Raw genomic sequence first — 18,943 nt, 5'->3', positions numbered from 1 at the left:
TCCTATAGATTTTGAGGGAGCATCAGTTATATGCCAAACCCTCCAAGTGTGAGTTTTGGTTACATGAGATCCAGTTTCTTGGACATGTCATCTCATCTACAGGAGTGGCTGTTGATCCAAGTAAAATTGAAGCTGTGCTGGATTGGGAGAAACCCAAGAGTGTTACTGAAATCCAGAGTTTTCTGGGTTTAGCCAGATACTACAGGCGATTTATCAATGGATTCTCCAGAATCGCCTTGCCGTTGACTAGGTTGACCCGAAAGGGGGTGCCATTTGCATGGACCATTGGGTGTGATATGAGCTTTCAAGAGTTGAAAGACAAGTTGACTACTGCACCGGTTTTGATTCTTCCTGATCCGGAAAAGAGATTTGAGATTTATTGTGATGCATCGAAGTATGGATTAGGGTGCGTGTTGATGCAGGAGCGAAAGGTAGTGGCATATGCTTCTAGACAGTTGAGATCACATGAAGAGAACTACCCTACTCATGATCTTGAGTTAGCGGCTATGATTTTCGCCTTGAAGATATGGAGACACTTCTTGTATGGTGCTACCTTCACAGTTTTTAGTGATCAAAAAAGCTTGAAGTATCTATTCGACCAAAAGGAGTTTAATATGAGACAAAGGAGATGGATGGAATTTCTGAAGGATTATGAGTTTGACCTTCAGTATCACCCGAGAAAGGCGAATGTTGTGGCTGATGCTTTGAGCAGAAAGACCACGAGTGTGGCTAGCATGATGATTGCAGAGTATGACTTGATTGAGGAGTTCAAAGATTTGAGAATTTTAGTTACACCACTTGAGACTTCATACTTCATGACTACGGTTGAAGTCTAAAATTCATTGATAGAGAAAGTTAAAGCAGCCCAAGTGCTTGATGAAGGGATCCAAATTATGAAAGAGCAAGATTTTGTGTTTACCGATGCTTCTAATGTGAAATACTACAAAGCTCGGTTAATTGTTCCGAAGGGGCCAATGGTAGAAGAAGTGTTGACAGAGGGCCATATGGGTAAGTACACCATCCACCCAGGTGCAACCAAGATGTATCAAGATTTGAAGCGGAATTTTTGGTGCTCTGGGATGAAGAAAGACATTGCCCAGTTTGTGAACAAGTGCCTTATTTGTCAGAAGGTAAAAATTGAGCATCAGAAGCCTTCTGGTTTGTTACAGCCACTAGATATTCCATAGTGGAAGTGGATGAGTATATCCATGGACTTTGTTGTTGGATTACAAAGAAGCCGGGCTGGATTCGATTCCATATGGGTTGTGGTTGATAGGTTGACTAAATCCGCCCATTTCATTCCAGTCAAGACGACTTTCTCCACAGAGCAGCTAGCCAGACTATATGTCAGAGAGATTGTGAAGCTTCATGGCATTCCCGAAAGCATAGTCAGTGATCGGGATCTGATGTTTACTTCACGCTTCTTGGAAGCGTTGCATGAGGCCTTTGGTACTCAATTGAGATTGAGTATTGCATATCACCCGCAGACAGATGGTCAAACCGAGAGAACCATTCAAACACTTGAGGACATGTTGAGAGCTTGTGTGTTAGAGCAGGGTAATGCTTGGGACAAGTACCTGCCACTGGTTGAGTTCTCCTACAACAACAGTTATCATGCCAGTTTGGGCATGGCTCCTTATGAGGCCTTGTACGGCCGTAGGTGTAGAGCACCTACTTGTTGGACGGAGGTTGGAGAGAGACATTTAATGGGGCCAGACTTGGTCCAAGAGACCACAGAGCAGATTGAGATGATCAGAGATAGGTTGAAGAAAGCCTAAAGCTGTCAGAAGAGTTACTACGATGCCAAGCACAGACCCCTTGAGTTGTCTGAAGGGGATCATGTATTCATTCAATTATCACCCACTACAAGTGTTGGACGTGCCTTGGGAGTGAGGAAGTTGAGTCCACGGTTCATTGGGCCCTACCAGATAATCAAGAGGGTCGGACCGGTGGCGTATCAACTTGCTCTACCTCCCAACTTGGCGAATCTACATGACGTCTTCCATGTGAGTCAGCTCCGCAGATATATATTTGATGATTCACACATTGTACAGCTTGATGACATAGAGGTTAAGAAGAATTTGAAGTTCGTTGTTGGACCTTCTAAGGTTCTTGCTCGAGATGAAAAACGGCTTCAAAACAGAGTTATTCCCAAGATCAAGATTCAATGGGAAGGATTGGCACCTGAGGATGCCACATGCGAGCGAGAGGATGATATTCTCCGGCGATATCCCGATTTTGATACAAGGTATGATCCGACTTTGAGGACAAAATCTTTTTAAAATGTGTGGTGAATATAATAACCCTAATTACATGAATTTTAAATTATAGGGTTATAATGGGGACCTTGTGGTCATAAATAGAATGAGGATGAAATTCTAAGAATTTTGATACCCATATTGAGGGTATTGTGCACAGATGAATTTTCATCTGTTAAATTTGACTGCTGCCGTAATAACAGTTAGTAGAATAGCTCCAAGTTAGTAAATTATAGTTAAAGAGCTAATCTAATGATATAAACATCATGAATGAGGTTAGGATAGGATTTGATGAAGATTGATACCCATATTGAGGTATTTTTGAATAGTCACTTCTGCCGGGTATTTTGTACTGCTGTAGCAGCAGCTGATAGAATCTCGGAACGGGAAAAAGATGAGAAAATAGAAATAAAGACCAATATATGCCTAACAAGTCGTGATTAGACCAAAAATATTAAAGTTAAAAAGATTATGAAAATCGGGCACAGTTAAGAACACCGGTAAAGACTACAACGCAATTAAACGACTGTTAGTGGATCTGAGATCAACTAATCAAATTTTTAAGTTATGAACATGATAATTAGACAGAATTAATGTTAAGTACTTAAAGTTAGAGTCTTGTAGGTTTCCGGATAAAAATTTGACGACGGTTCAGTTAGAAATTACACCGGGTCTCACTAAAGGATGAATGGTCACTTAGTGACATGGCACCCCCTCATTAGGGCACCCTCCTCTCTTCCTTCCTTGCTGATCAGCTCCTCTCTTCACCTTCTCTCTCTCTAAATTTCAAATTTTGAAAACTCTCACACTTCTCTCTAAGATTTCTTCACCTAAACCTCTCCAAAACACAAAACCTCTTTCATCAAAGTTGTTCCTCTCACTCTCCTCCTCACAACCATACCATTTTTATGGTGTGAAGCCAAAATTTTGTAGCCCTTAGCACCATATACAGCCACAGTTTTGGGTGATGATCAAGGGTTTAAGTTGTGTTCTTAAGCTCTCTTGAAGAACCACACTTGTTTGCTAGGCTCTTGTGATTTGTGGGTAAGTTCTCTTCATTTTTTTATGAAAAATCTCATCTTTTCTTCTTGTGTTCTTGAGCTCTAACTCATGAGCATGTTCATGAAGGTTTTTTCTTGCTTAAAGGAGCGTTCTTGGTGGAAAAAGGTGGAGACTTGAGCTAAAGGAGGAACCTTGAAGATGTAAGCTCCCATTTGGGAAATATGAACCAAAAAGCCTCCCTTTTTCTTGTTGAGTGCCTCGGTTTTGTTATGTTCATGAGGAGAATGTTGTTTAAATTTTTTTTAAAGTAATGGTTTGATGAAGATCTTTAAGGGTGTGTGTGTTTTGAACCATGGAATTATGGATTTGATGAGTAAAGGTGCCACCTTTTGACCTTTGTGTGTTGTTCATGTAAAAAGATGAACATGAACCCTATTTGGACCCTTGATGATTTTGTTTATGACAAATAATAATACGGTTTGATGACAAAAAAATGTGATTAAGTTGTTAAGTGTGGAAAAATGATTAGAAAGATTAACTAGGTGGGTTAACTCTAAGTAAAACTCACTAATCACGATTAGTAATGACTAAAAACCCTAATTAAAATAGATCATCAAATCTGCCCCATAAAATATACAAGGGTTTAGTTGTGTTAAAATTAAGGAGATGATGAATTAAGGGATTAATTAAGGGTAGGGATTAATTAACAAAAGTAATTAAGGATTTAACTCTCAAATTGGACTAAAGTAGGGTTTAGGTACACTAATTAAGTAATTAGTAAAATTTAAGTATCATGATATAATGGGACTAAGGATATTTCATAATGTGACTTAATAATAGAAAAATTCAAGAATTAAGTGAATTAGGATTTATATTAAAAAATAATTAAGGTTTGTTAAGTAAACACATTTAGGGCCATATAATCAGGTTTTAGGCAAAATTGGGGACAACATATCTCCCTCAACAGAGGTCATATGGGGTTGTTCCTTATATCAAATTGAATCTTGAGAAGTTAGCTATGTGGTGTCAAAATTTGGTATCAAATGAAGATGTATTCCATTCTGTAAGTGCGTTTGAATGAGAACTTCACAGGGAGGCCATGTGCAGGGGCTGTACATGGCTGCAACTTCCACGAATTTTGTTCTCTCTCAATTATTACTCAAATTAGGCTCATAATATGTATAATTAAATATAAAGGTGTCTAGTTGTCTACATAAAAATTTGAGAGCAATTGGTTTAGTAGATTTTCCAGAATCGCAGAAATGGTAAAGGATGTTTAGGGCCCTATTCGGAGTTGGCAAACAGTTTTGCTTGTCCAACTTCAAATGGTGATAACCGAAGCTAGGAAACTCCAAATGAGGCATGTGATACCTTGTTGGAAACTAGATCGACATACTAAAAGATGATAATTTCATAACAAGTGAGTTGCGCTCAGTGACTAGAAAACAGAAGCATGTACAGTTATGGGAAAATCGTAAAAATGATATTTAAGCTAAGTGGGTTATGGGAACCCTTAGTAACTTATAATAATCATATATATGACTTGGATGAGTGGAAAATTATCTAAGTTACCTAAGTGAGAGCCTTGCATGTGATTCTAAGCTATGTAAGTAATGGAAGGTTGAGGTTACTTGTAATAATGCATTAAAATATGTTATAAGTAATAATTTGTCTAGACTTGTAATGGGCATATTATTGGCATATGAGTATGAAAAGTGGAATCATTAAATGATTAAGTCGTGAATATGACTTGAGTATTAATATTTAATTAATGATGTGAATAGTTCCTACTCTAGGTGTGGCTAGAGAACCGTGCACTTGAGGATATTGTTGGAGCATACGTATTATTATTGGAGTGTCGGCTTGTACTAAGCTCCCTAAGGTAAGCTTCTAGTTCTAGTTGAATCCTCTCTCTTGTGGCCCCACCATGATGGTGGGCATTATGGTTGTATTGTATGAGAGTATATGGTATGATGTATATGTGCATTCATTCACATTCATATATATATATATATATAGATGTTATATGATCTTGATGTTATGATGATGCACTGATAATATATGTTATGAGGATCCTGACCAGTGATCATGGTATGTAAGCTGCCTATGACTTACTCTGGGAGCTATTTCATACTGAGGTTGTGTTGACTGTCTAGGGGTTGACCCTGAAAGTCACACATGTGTAACCGTCTATGGCTTTGACCCTGGGGTTACACAAGGATGATATGATGATGCTATGTTTATGCTGTATGTCTGTATTATATGCTTTATATCTGACTTGTCATGCAGGAAGTGGGCTCAGGGGGTTAGAGGATCCTCTAGAGCCTTGAGCTTACTGAGATGTTGTTATCTCACCCCGTTTGGAGACATCATTTCAGGTACCCAGAGTAGTGGTGATGCTTCTAGGAGCAAGGCCCCCGCATTGGAGTAGTTGATGATGCAGCTGATGATTTTATATTATGTTTAGATTTGATGTTGGCATGTAGACTTGTTAACATGCTTAATTATTTTATGGAGATTATTGTATGTATTTATTTAGGCTCATGATTGTATTCTTAGAGCCATGGATTATTTATTGATGCTTTTATACTTTGAATTAATATAGATTTGATGCATGTATTCAGTTAATTTGGGCATGGAGTCTTATTATTTGTATTGACCCATTGAGGGGATTGCAGTCTGTGTGGGACTTGCAAGCTATCAGTTTAGATTATTGTATCAATTAGGTGATCTATATGTGTGGGACCATGTTCCCAGTTATATGAAATACAGCCGTTATGTTGTCCGTAGTACTCCGTCAGGAATGACACTTGATGTCATATCTTGATAGTCAATGGAATACTGGCTCATGGGATTAATTAGTAGATGTATGTTTAGATTTACGCTTTCGCAGTATCTCACGTGAACGTTTTTAGAAATGTTTTCAGAAAAGGTTTTGGAAAAAGTTTACTCGTATTCTTGTAAAACGCTTTATCATTCTTTTAAAATAAAGTCTTCCACTGTGTAAGCCAAATATCATGTATGTTAACAACCAGAGTACTACGGGGTGTTAGAGAGTTCTTTCTCCTTGATTAAATACATAATTGGACTATGAAAGGTTAGTGTCTTTTCAAGTTTAAATGCATGGGAAAATGAAAAACACTTCATGGGAGAATGAAAAGGACTCCATGGAAGAATGAAAAGTTATATGGAAATCCTCCACATTAAATGGAAAAGAATGTAGACCATTGAAGATATCTCTCCTAGTCATCTATAAATAGAGGAAGAGATGGGATCAATAAGTTAAGGTGAAAAAATCCTTCAAGAGGCGGAACATAACAATCTTCCACTAGGTAGAGAAAGTATACCTCATTGTGAAAGATAAACCTTTGTGTGTTACATCCTATGAGAGGGTGAGAACTTTTGTGTATCCTTTCTCTTAGAAAAGTTTAAGTGTGTATCTCTTCCAAGAAAGAAACTAAAAGCGTTCCATCTTTTTTAGGGTGAAGAAATTGTGTAACTCTCTAGTGAATCACTAAGGAAGAACTATTATAATCATATTATTCCGAAAAATTTTCTAGTCTAGATCATGTGACTTTTACTCTTTATTAGCGGAGGTTTTCTATGTTAAAAATTATTATACGTCTTCTTTGATTTTACTTCAATTCTAAAACATAAAGACACTATTTTCCCCAATAGTTATTGAATTCTCCATATATTTAAAGTGTCCAAATCGATTTAATTAATTGGCTAAATTATAAGTTACCCTCGTGTATTTTAGTTGTGTTTCAAAATACTCTCCTATACTTTCAATTAAAACAATTTACGTACTTGTACTTTTGAAAATCATCAATTAACCATGTCTATTAAAATTACATCCCATTATATTAATGTATCACGTGAGTAAAACTTTTACATAGTAAAAGTTTTTCTTCCCTCCAAAGCCAAAACGAGAAAAACAAATTTTATCCCTATTATTTTCTTCATCTTTGACTTCAAATGGGAAAGTTCACATCGCAAAGCATTATTGCGACAATCATAAAAGAACAATTATGCTTAGAGGAATAAAACACCAAAAGAAAAATAAAGAAAAGAATGGCATGCGCTGAAGCTCAAGTATTTAATAACAATACGAGATGTATAACAATGGCAGATGATTTAATCAAGTGCGACTTCTTTGAATTTGAGGATGCAATCCAATGCTTTCTTGAAATCATTTTCTTCAAGTGCAATATTGAACCGCCAGTATCCAAGAATTCCAGTAAAGGATCCACTATTGATGCATAAACCTGTGGCTTTGAGAATGGCATTCCTAATATTAGAGTCGTCTAGCGTGATTTCCTGAATGTCATTTCCTTGGTTGCCTTCACCTTTTGGTGAAATCTTTAGCCTAATAGTCTTGTTAAGATAGGCAGAGGACATGGCCACAACAGAAACACCAGCACACTATTCAATCACGTCCCACCCACTTTTCTCAAGTATCTAGGCTAGTAACCCCGAAAAAACAAAAAAAGTTTAGCATTCTTTTAATAAAAAAGAAAAAGAAAAAGAAGAATTACAACCTGTTGAGATATATAAAACCATTAATGTAACCTAACCCAAGAAGTTAAACTTTTGGGTTGAATTAGTTCTTTACATGGTATCAGAGCCTCCTCGGTGTACCGGGTTCGATCCTCACCGCCTCCCACTTTCTTTCTAATGGAATTTCTTTCTTCGCACGGGTAGGTGGACCTGTGCATTGTCCACCCTTCAAGCCCAGTGGGCTCTCGTGTGAGGGAGCGTGTTGAGATATATAAAATATTAATGTAATCTCACCCAATAACTTAAGTTTTTGGGTTGAATTGGTTCTTTACACAACTATAAAAACAAACCAATTAAAATCAAATTCAAACATAAATGTTTAGTGTAACACCCTGTGTATACCCGGTTTGTTATCATGTCATCGTATTAAGTGTTGCTTAATTAAAATGCGGAATTAACTTTTTCTTTTCAATTATGACGTCATTATTAATTACCAAGTTGATTACTTAATCCTTATTCAAAACATTGTCTGTATGTAATCGCAAATAGACAGCTAACTACACTGAATAACCTCGTAATATAAATATGTGTGAATCTAAATCACGAATCTACAACACGTAGCCCGGACCATATCCTGATACAATTATACAACTCAATTGTAAAATAAGACATAGTCAATCAATGTGGCATGGACAACCCTCCATGCTCACCAAATAAGGCAACAAAGTCCAACAGAGTCTCAACAACAAAAAACATAATAATAAATATAGAACATGTCAAGCATATCACATCAGCTCCGGCCTCCTACCGCCTGAAGTCTCAACCCCCGAGTTACCTGAACCTGAAAATGTGCCCCAAACGTAGGGTGAGATCTCTAAACAGAAATCTCAATAACACAAGGGGTCCTTAAGGATCTCTCCACCCCAAGCTCACTTACACGTGCAATATAAGTTCAAAAGCAGTAATATAATATAAGTTCCAAAATCAGTGCAATGCAGTAGATAATCATGTCATGTGTGTCAAATATCCTACTGGCCAGAGAAATGCAGGGTTTACATACGTCTATTACCTACAATCAGTGCAAGACACCACTTGCACCCACCCACAGAATCACCATATCGTATGACGTCAAATACTCAGGCTTACCGTCTAATTGGAACAACACATGCATATCATAAGGCACTTGCACATAATAGCTCAACAACATTTCAAATATTCAAACATGAAAACACATCATGCATATAAACCATTCCCTCATGGGGTATGGTGGAACCAACAATGGCTAAACCGAGGACACGAAAGCTTACCTCGCAAGCTAACTATCCAATCAAGAGTCCAACCAAGTCCAAGGTCCACAAACAACACTCTCACAGTCTGCTTATACCAACAATCATATCAACATTCACAATCTAAAAGTGTATGACATAAAGACAACGTTTTTCTTTTACGTTTCACGCCATTAGGTTTCTCACAAAGCCATAAGCCCTTAATCCCTTTGATTCTGACTTAGTTAGTTATCAAAGAGATTCAACTCAACCAATCTAGGGTCCATAAACCCCAAATATAGTTCTGTATGAACAGAACAGTCACTGTCTCGAAATTTCCAGAATATCCGGATATTTGTCGGGGCCATATCCGGATATCAATATCCGGATATTTCGCGACAGAATGCAGTTTCTGCATTTTGCGAGATATCACTCCCAAGGTTCCATTTTTAACACATTAGAACGTTAAAGCATGTATCTTTAAACCCCTTTAGGTCAGTGATGGTGTGGGTTACCTATTCAACTCATTTTACATGCCAAGACTTCACTTTTAACCATTAAAACTCGTGATCAAGGTAAGGGACATACCCAAGGCTCTCAAAACAGAGCTATAATTGCTCTTAGAGCTCTCTATGCAACTCCCAAGGTTCTGACTTCAAGATGCACAAAAATGGTACACCAAGGAGGGTTCTTTCTCTTCAAAGATCACTCCTTGAAGCTCAAAATACCAAGAGAATGGCTCTCACACCACTCAACTCAGAGGTAGCACCTTAAACCTCCACAAACAGCACCTACATCTCAGCAAATGCTGACCGTCATCCTCACAAATCACTCTACTAAGTGTTTACAAAGATCAAGAGGGAAGAATCAAAGAAAAGGATGAGTCTTGCTTGAGTTTTTGCTCATGTCATTTTGCCATCAGCGTCACTACAGTGGTTTTCTTCAACAGTCTTCTGCTAAGTTGATTCCAAAACAATCATCCTCATTTTGGTAGAAGTCTTCCGCTGAAGAAGAGATAGATGGAGATGAAGAACCTGTCTTCTGTTTAGAGCTTTCAGCTTCATCTTGTTGGAGTAATTGAAGAATACCTTGCAGATTCTTTGCAAAATTTTCTTTGCTGGTTGATGCTGCTAATGCTGCCGTGATTTGAGCCAGGTTATGGTGGGACTGTTATACGAAAAAATACTAGATAAAAATATATTATCACAATACTTCAAAGCATTGGAATTTAGTACGATAAAAATCTCCAACTAATTTTTTTTTTTTAACAATTATGGTGTTTCAAAATTTCAATCTGATTTGTTAAATAAAAATAATTTTATTAGAGCTAATTGCAAATCTAATGTGTTACGTTTTTCCTAAGGTGATGTTATACTCTCAGACTATAATATAAGAAGTTCTCGTGCTGACAATCTATAGTCCACTTTACTTATCACTTTTAAAGCATTTTACTGCAGAAAATTAGAGAGACCAAACCACCACAACAGACTCCAAAACAATTGTTATGTTACCCAAAAAGACAAATCCTATTAAGGCTACAAAAGGTTATAAAAGAATAAATTGACTTGTGAAAAATATAACTTGACCAGATCCAACACCTTGAACGAAATTCAATATGGATGGTACTAGACCAAGTCAAAGTCAAACCACCTTAATAGCTTCGAGTCTGTGACCAGAAACTCAAACTCATTCATCTGTTTAGTCTAACACTGCGTAGTTGCAGTATTATTTGTACATCTAAATATAAAATACCGAAACAACGGAACAAAGGTCTAAATAAGACAACGAAATTAGTGTATTTTTTGTTATATTTTCAATTGGGATTTTTCATTTTCTTCATAGTGTATTGGAATAAATTGGCTTAACATACTAAGATTTCAGTTATATTGATTAAGGGTGTGAAAAAAACTAAATGAAATGGACAGATGTCCATCACATCAAAAGAATAACATTTTTTCGAATCAACCACTTTTTTCGAATAAGTTTACAAAACTCGTTCGGTTCTCAAATCAAACCATTATCAATTCTGTTCGATTTCGACGAAAGACTGAACCGAACAGAACCATATTCATTTGTGGAGAATAAAAAACAATTCAAATAAACCAAATTAAACTGTAAACTAAACCGAATTGTATTATATTTTCTGATTCAATTTTTGGAACCGAACCATTTTCTCCTAATTATTTTTAAAAATCAGTTCAATTTACTCGAACCGAACCACTTCTCCAATTTAAATTTAAGGTCCAAATGCTACTGCAAAATCTTAATTAGAGCATATTCTCTCAACCCAAATCGTAGGTCTAGAACAGAAGAAAATACTTGCTTATTGCTAATGCCATTCAGAATTAAGTCTATATGAAACTGAAAATTTACCAACAAAAAATAAAAAAAAAAAGAACTTAAAAAAAGGCTGTACAATATGAAATTTGATTAACCTTGATGAAATATTAAACAATCCTAGAAGCCAAAAGCTTCACAAGAGTTTACGCCAACCTCCTCTTACCAAATACATTGGCAATTCCTGAACACATCACAGAAGCTGCAATTGCAACGACCAGAACCACGTAATTTAGAGTCATGTTTGCAAGTATAGGAGCCCCGTAAGGAAAGTGTATCTAATACATACTCATGAACAAAATCAGCTGATGCAGCAAATCATTGAGAAAATTGATTATACAATAAGCGACATCACAAGACCAGAATAAAAAGGAAGAAAATGAAACAGCTTAGACCACAAAGGTCCACTTCAAATGTGCTGTGTACATTTTATGTTTTTCATAGATACATAATGTTTTCATGTTCTTCAATTCAAATCACTAGCCTTAGCCTTCACCCTCTTTTTTCTTCTTGGTTTTTCATTATTTTTCAGTTCTCTATGGAAGCAAAATCAAGCTACAATCTCAACTTGTAATGTTGAGCATCAAAAACATAAAATGATGATTTTACTCTCTACCAATAGAGTCAAGCCCCTCTGTTCTTCCACGCACAATTCTATGAAACACTTCTCTCACTTGGCGTTCCAAAGGGTCCAATCCATCTTTCAAGGCTTCACAAACATGTGAAACCTCTTTCACTCTCTGCCTAACCTCCTCTCCTTTCTCATCACTCAATGGAAACTGCACTGAATCAGCCAACTCATTCATCACCCTAGCACATTTCTCAATCTGATGAATCTCTTTCATCAAACCACAAGAATTCTTCCTCTCCCTTTTCTTGGACTCCTCCATGATCCGCTCATGGAGTGAGATCACCGGAACAGCCCACGAAAACTGCCGCGGAATCGAAAAATGGAGGTGTAATCCGCGGTCCTGGCAAGGAATTGCAGCCACAAGAGCCCACATCACAAACAAAAGAATCGAATTCATTGTATAAACAGGCAATGCTATGCCATTTGAGGCCACAAGATCGTTAGCCTTAGGAGTACACAAGTTGTTCCCAATTGCTTGTAGTTGCCTTGTAGCAGACCAATTTCTTGAGACACTCCAAGAAAGTGATCGAAAATGACCCAATGATCCACGTTGATGGTTGTTATGGTGTTGATCCCTGCTAGCAGTGTTTCTACCAAACGACCTGTTTCTATGTGGTACAGAAGAACTTGAATCCTTATCATCAAGCATGGAAATGGCCAAATCAACAAGTGCTTTCTTGGCACGACGAAATTGACCTTCACCAATGCTCCTATTGTGATCCAAAGCACATAAAACAATCTCCAACAGCTTCTCCCATTGCCTAATCTGTTCAATCCCATCACGGATTGCGTTGCACACATCAAGTGCCTTCACACTACGCTCAAAAAAATCACCCACCATGCGATCCAAAGGGTGTTTCAAAACCTGTTCCTTGTGGTTGTGGAGAATCATTCTGAATCCCTCTTGACAACAGAGGAACGAATCAAGGAGCTTCCTAACCCATGAGAGTGAAAGCAAATCATCATTTTCAACTGAAGATAGCTCCAGGAACCGGTCAGCGACCAGTTTCTGAAACGAATCAAGCTCTTGCTCCAAGCTTGAACCTTCCATGGAGTGAACCTGAGTGCCACGTAGATTCAGAACAGAACCTTGATATTCCGTGGTAGCGGGCATTCTCACACAGACCCAGTTGCCAAAATCCAAAATTGAATCAAAAAAATTAATTTTTCTCTCAAATTTGAAAACCCAGAAGGATTTCACAGACCCATTTCCCAGAACGTGGAATTGAACTCTCTCCTGGAACCGAAAATTCTACTCAAAATTGGAATTTTCAGCACTTCAAAAATTGGCAAAACCCACAAATGAAAACCTAAATTGGGTTCCAAGCCACGAAGGAATTGGGTAATGGATTGAGAATCTAGCAAAAAGGTGGAAACTTGAGCGAGAAATCAAACGAGGTAATGAGAGAAAAGAGGAAATGCGGTGAGTGAGGTTGGGAACCCTAAAGGGATGGTGTGAGGAGTTATATTGGGGAAAATTTGACCGCGTTCTTTGGTTGTTGGAAAATGAAAAAGGAAAAAAAAGCTAAAAACACGAAGCAACTATATTATTTAGGCTTTTTGACCCTTATGCCCCTTAATTAATAATTAATTATCAAATTGCCCCTCATTCAAAACTATTTCGAAAATTTACCCTTCCTAACAAACATAACACCAATCTACCCCTGTTTGACCGTTGACCGCGAAGCCTACCCGGGTACACCATTACCTACCCGGGTAAATTTTGAAACTTTTTATCTACCCGAGTATGTAGGGGTGTACCCGGGTAGAGTTCTTGAATCTGGGAAAATGTTTGAATTATTTACCCGGGTACGGAGCAGTGTACCCGGGTAAACATCGACGGTAGGGTTTTAAAATACCCCAGCAGCCCCATTTCGAAAACCCACAAAAGGGGTACCCGAGTAGAGCTGCTGGAGGAGTGTCATCTTGAGCGATTTCAGGCAGAATCTTGCACTAATTGAACATCAATTACCAAGATGCTAACAAAATGGATTGAACAGCACCTGCTGCTGCATCTGCAACTGGTCTACCCGGGTAACTCGTAACGATATACCCGAGTACATACTACCCGGGTAGACTATTCGTGGTACCCGGGTAGACCAGTTGCAGATGCTGTTGCAGATGCTGTTTTGGCAATTTTTGTTGCATTTTGGTAATTGTTGTGCAATACCTACATACGGTATGACTTGGGGGTGGATTGACAATATTAATGCAAGGTCCCATACTAATGCATAGAACCAACAAGTCTGAACGTGCACAAAACGAAAATTTCATTCATTCAAATTTTGAATATCCAGTACAAAAACATCCATGCAATGTAGGTAAAGTTCCTAAATGTACCAAAATGACTACATTACATCAAACTAAATCAATGATATGAAACCCTATGGACACACTAATCCGATGCCGTGTCCTCCCCATTCTCTTCATCCGATTGTGTGTCATCCCCATTGTCATCATCCTCCTCCTCCTCCTCCTCCTGAGTATGGGCACCCTCGCCAATTAAACCCTCCAATCGTGAAACCCTTGTGTCCAACCGTGCAACCCTTGTGTCCATCTGGTTTCGCCACTTGCTCGTGCTCTGTCTATATCCTCTAAAGTCAGTAGTCAGATCATATAAGGATGCCATGACATGATCAAGTGTCCATCCACCCTCAGGAGGAGCTGGTGGTCGCCGACTGCGGGTGGGACGTGTCGGTCTGACATCAACCTCAGCAACGCCATCATCATCGTCATCATCATCAAGGCCTACATCATAAACCATGAAAAACAAACTTCAATACCACATTAAAAATTAAACAACACAAAATTGCATAAACTCATAAAGACCAACACATCACCTGCAGGTGCATCCTCCATCTCAGCATCGTGGTGGAATGGGATCTCAGGTGGTTCTGGTGCCTTCTTCCACGTCCAGATACCCGCTCTGTTCGGTAGGATCCCACACTGCTTCAGGAGCCTCTCACCAAATATAGCATTCCAGCCTCTGGCGGTCTTCAAGGTCTCTGTTGCCATAGGCACTCCAAATCTATGCAGAATAATATGTGTCACCACATAATGAAGAATGCGAGCAGAAACTGACAAGTTGCTAACAGGATAATGAGCAAAATGACCGGGCTCAGCGTCTGCCCTCCTAGTCTCTGTAACAATGGTCTCCCGGTTATAATCACCAAATATATGATGGCTGTCTCCATCATATAGTGCTGCTCCTGTGACACCATCAAAATCGAACCCCAGTAGCTCCGTCCAGATAGGAGCAGTCATGATGATATCAATCCCGCAGACACGGGAAGTCAGCTCGCCTTGCGAGTAGCCAAGGTTCTGGTAGAAGGCTCTTACCATAACCTCCGAGTATGGGCACCGCATCTCCGCCAGGTGAAGTAAATGTGTCTGCTCAAGAAGCGGCACGATGTCAAAACGCTCTAGGTTGAAGAATGCCGAATCCAGTGATTTCGGTTCGCAGATCTTCCGGGTCATGAAAAACTTCACGAACTTCTCGTGTGAAGGAATGTCATCCTCAAACAAATATCCGAACGTCAAGTCCGGAGCCTGACTCGAAGCAGCCTGGGGCTGAGAGGATGACGACCCATCGTGACGACTCTTGGTTCTTCTCTCGGAATGGGTCACTGGCAGCTTTGAAACGCGTCGAGAGGTCATTGTGTCACACTATTAAACTGAAAAAATAACCAAAATCAGAAATTAGATACATGTTAGGGTTAGGTTTAGGGTTAGGGTTAGGGTTAGGGTTAGATTCAGGGTTAGGGTTAGGGTTAGACAAATTGATAAAATAATTCGGACAGAATCAAATGATATAAACGAAAATACAATGAATCAGAACAGAAATCATAACATAATTGAAAAAACTGAAAAAAAAATTCACCTTTGATCGATTTCAATCGGTAGAAGGCAGAGAGGTTGCAAGGTCCGCGAATGATGATCACAAACAAGACGAATTAGTGCAAGATTCTGCCTGAAATCGCTCAAGATGACACTCCTCCAGCAGCTCTACTCGGGTACCCCTTTTGTGGGTTTTCGAAATGGGGCTGCTGGGGTATTTTAAAACCCTACCGTCGATGTTTACCCGGGTACACTGCTCCGTACCCGGGTAAATAATTCAAACATTTTCCCAGATTCAAGAACTCTACCCGGGTACACCCCTACATACTCGGGTAGATAAAAAGTTTCAAAATTTACCCGGGTAGGTAATGGTGTACCCGGGTAGGCTTCGCGGTCAACGGTCAAACAGGGGCAGATTGGTGTTATGTTTGTTGGGAAGGGTAAATTTTCGAAATAGTTTTGAATGAGGGGCAATTTGGTAATTAATTATTAATTAAGGGGCATAAGGGTCAAAAAGCCATATTATTTATGAATTTGTTGTTTGTCATTTTAAATGACATAAGTTATGTTATTTTAGGAGAGATAGACACAGAAAAATAAATTATAGGAGTGTGAAAGTGAGTGGTTTTTTAATGTAAAATTAAATTTTCTGTGTCTGTATCTCTCTTAAAATGACAACTTTTTTTTATTTAAAATGACTTTTCTTATTTCCACACTTGAAAGTAAACAATATATTAACTTTAATCCTTGGTGATTAGCGAAAATTAAAACACGCATCACACACGTTTCGGACACGGTGGCAATAGGAAGAACCTAGATTCTGACAGATTCATTGGATCAACATCGTCCAAGGTGTGTGTGAGCAAACACTTTTAATGTATAAAAAATATTTTAAAATGTATGATGCACTTTAAATAATAAAATTTTATGTTAATCATCATTAATTAAAAATTTGATGGTTAAAATTCTGATAATATATACAAAACTCTAGATAATATACTATGAAAACTCCGTTAATATTTTTTTTAAGTAATTATTGCTTTGATTTTACTCACTAAAATATACTAAATTTTAAGGATTCAAAATCTACATGTCCTACGGATACAAACGTGAGATAACGACCCTCTTTACTAAAGTGGAAGATTATATTGATCAATTTTTGTTTGTTAACAATTTACAAATTACATTAATTGTCATATATTCTTGATTGAAATCTGACTAGTCATATTTAGTATAGTTTGTAAATTTGTAAGAAATTGTTTTTGTCAATATAACCTCTCATTTTACTAAATATCAAATATGTATTATATTATTTACTGTTATTTTAATTTTAGTCATAAAAACCATTTTTAAATATAAATCATTTTATACTATAAATAATATAATAATAATTCACATATTGATTCAACTTTTTAAAAAAAAATCAGATAATATTCTTGTTCATTAACTCACCGTTAACAATATATCATTATCTACGTTCTCCTTTTTTATATTAGTAGTTGAGATTTTTTTAATTGTCTTTTCTATATTGGAATATTATTGCAGAAGTAGAAAAAAAGAAAAAGAAAAGTATCAGTTAAATTAATATACTCTTTAATAAAAAATAATATTTTATAAGAAATTATAAATAAAATAAAATATATGCTAATAATATTAAGATAAATAACAGAATATAAAAGTCCCCTACTGATATTGTGAGAATCTGATTTAGGGGTGAAATGTGAGCCGTTGATTTTGGCACAGTGGCTGTCGCATCTGATGGAGGCAATATGGGAGTGACGGGGATGCGTGTTAAGCAGTTGGGGAACTTTGATGCGTGGCTCACCACGTGGACCAAAGCCCTTATTTGATGCGGAATGGCCTTATTTGGTTAAATGTCACAGTCTCTTGGAAATGGTATGACTCTGACCCTGAGATTAGGGAGCATTCATATTTTTTTATTTTTTTATTGAAAAAAATATTATGTTTACAGTTTTCATGTAAATATATATATATATATATATATATATATATATATATATATATATATATTGAGTTTGTTTTCTCTGCAGTTACTGCAAACAAGTTATCTTCAGTAAGTCCAATATGACGTCTTTTTGGAGCAGAAATTATGGAATTTTTGTAATTTTAATTTATTTCAGAGTCATAATAGTCTTTATATTTATAATTTTTTAAGATTCCAATACTAAAACGACGTCGTTTTGGGAATAAATGTAGATAATTTATCTGCAGAAACATTTTTACTATATTTTTTTCTAGAGATAAGTTATTCTATCTATCATTTTTTATTCCTATATTTACCTACCATTTTCTAATACCGTTAATTTAGAATATTAAAAGGACAGAAAAATATTGAATGTTAATTGAGATTCTAATATAATAATTTGAACATAAGTAAATAGAATAGGAATGAAAAAAATTAGGCACAACATCATATTCAATTTTTATTTATGATGCTATTTATTTACTTTTAGGAATAAATAAGTTTTTCGAATGTTCTCACTACTCAAACAAAAAAATAAAATTTATTAACCTCGAATCAAGTATAATACATATTTTAAATTAAATCGTATGGTTTATTTTTTAATATTAGATATGTTAAATCTTATTTTTAAAAACTAATATTTGATCTATTAAAATATTTAATAATTGTGAAAAAATTAAATTAAATTTATAAGGAGAAGATACAAATAGAACATCATAATAGAAAAGGGTGAGTTATATGAATTTTTTGTATTATTAATTATTGATAATCAATTTATAAAATTGAAAAAATTGTAATATTCATCAATTATAAACTTATTATAATTTATATTTTTTCTCATATTAAAATTAAAATAATGAAATTGAAATAAAAAAGAATAAATATTATTTCTTTTTCCTATGAACAAGATTTTTTAATTGATTTTATTTTTATTTAATGAGTAATAAATATATTAAAATTTTTATTATTATTCTTCCTCTTGTACTTGTATTATTTTAATAACAAAATAAAGTATTATTTTTACAAGTCAAACTAAATAAAAATTCTACATGTTAAATTTTAATATAAGTCAATCCATTTTCGACTATTTGCGACTTAGTCTACGTTAGCGCGCGAGTGAAGGACTTGG

General features: G+C 36.5%; 1 protein-coding gene across 1 annotated transcript; it reads right to left on the bottom strand.

Moving 5' to 3' along the window:
• Window positions 1-11,524: 11,524 nt before the first annotated feature.
• Window positions 11,525-13,412, bottom strand: LOC133294655 (protein BYPASS1-LIKE-like). The gene has a single exon (XM_061493365.1). The coding sequence runs from the start codon at window positions 13,105-13,107 to the stop codon at window positions 11,968-11,970; it is 1,140 nt and encodes a 379-aa protein (XP_061349349.1). The 5' UTR covers window positions 13,108-13,412; the 3' UTR covers window positions 11,525-11,967.
• Between the last annotated feature and the right edge of the window lie 5,531 nt (window positions 13,413-18,943).

The sequence above is a fragment of the Gastrolobium bilobum genome, unplaced genomic scaffold (genome assembly GCF_033153095.1).
Source record: "Gastrolobium bilobum isolate Gb01-03AN ecotype WA unplaced genomic scaffold, APGP_CSIRO_Gbil_v1 utg15598, whole genome shotgun sequence".
NCBI lineage: Eukaryota > Viridiplantae > Streptophyta > Magnoliopsida > Fabales > Fabaceae > Gastrolobium > Gastrolobium bilobum.
This window is presented reverse-complemented; position numbering and strand designations above follow the sequence as displayed.

Excerpts from the sequence above, each read along its gene's own strand:
- LOC133294655 (XM_061493365.1), bottom strand. The coding sequence starts at position 13,107 with ATGCCCGCTACCACGGAATATCAAGGTTCTGTTCTGAATCTACGTGGC.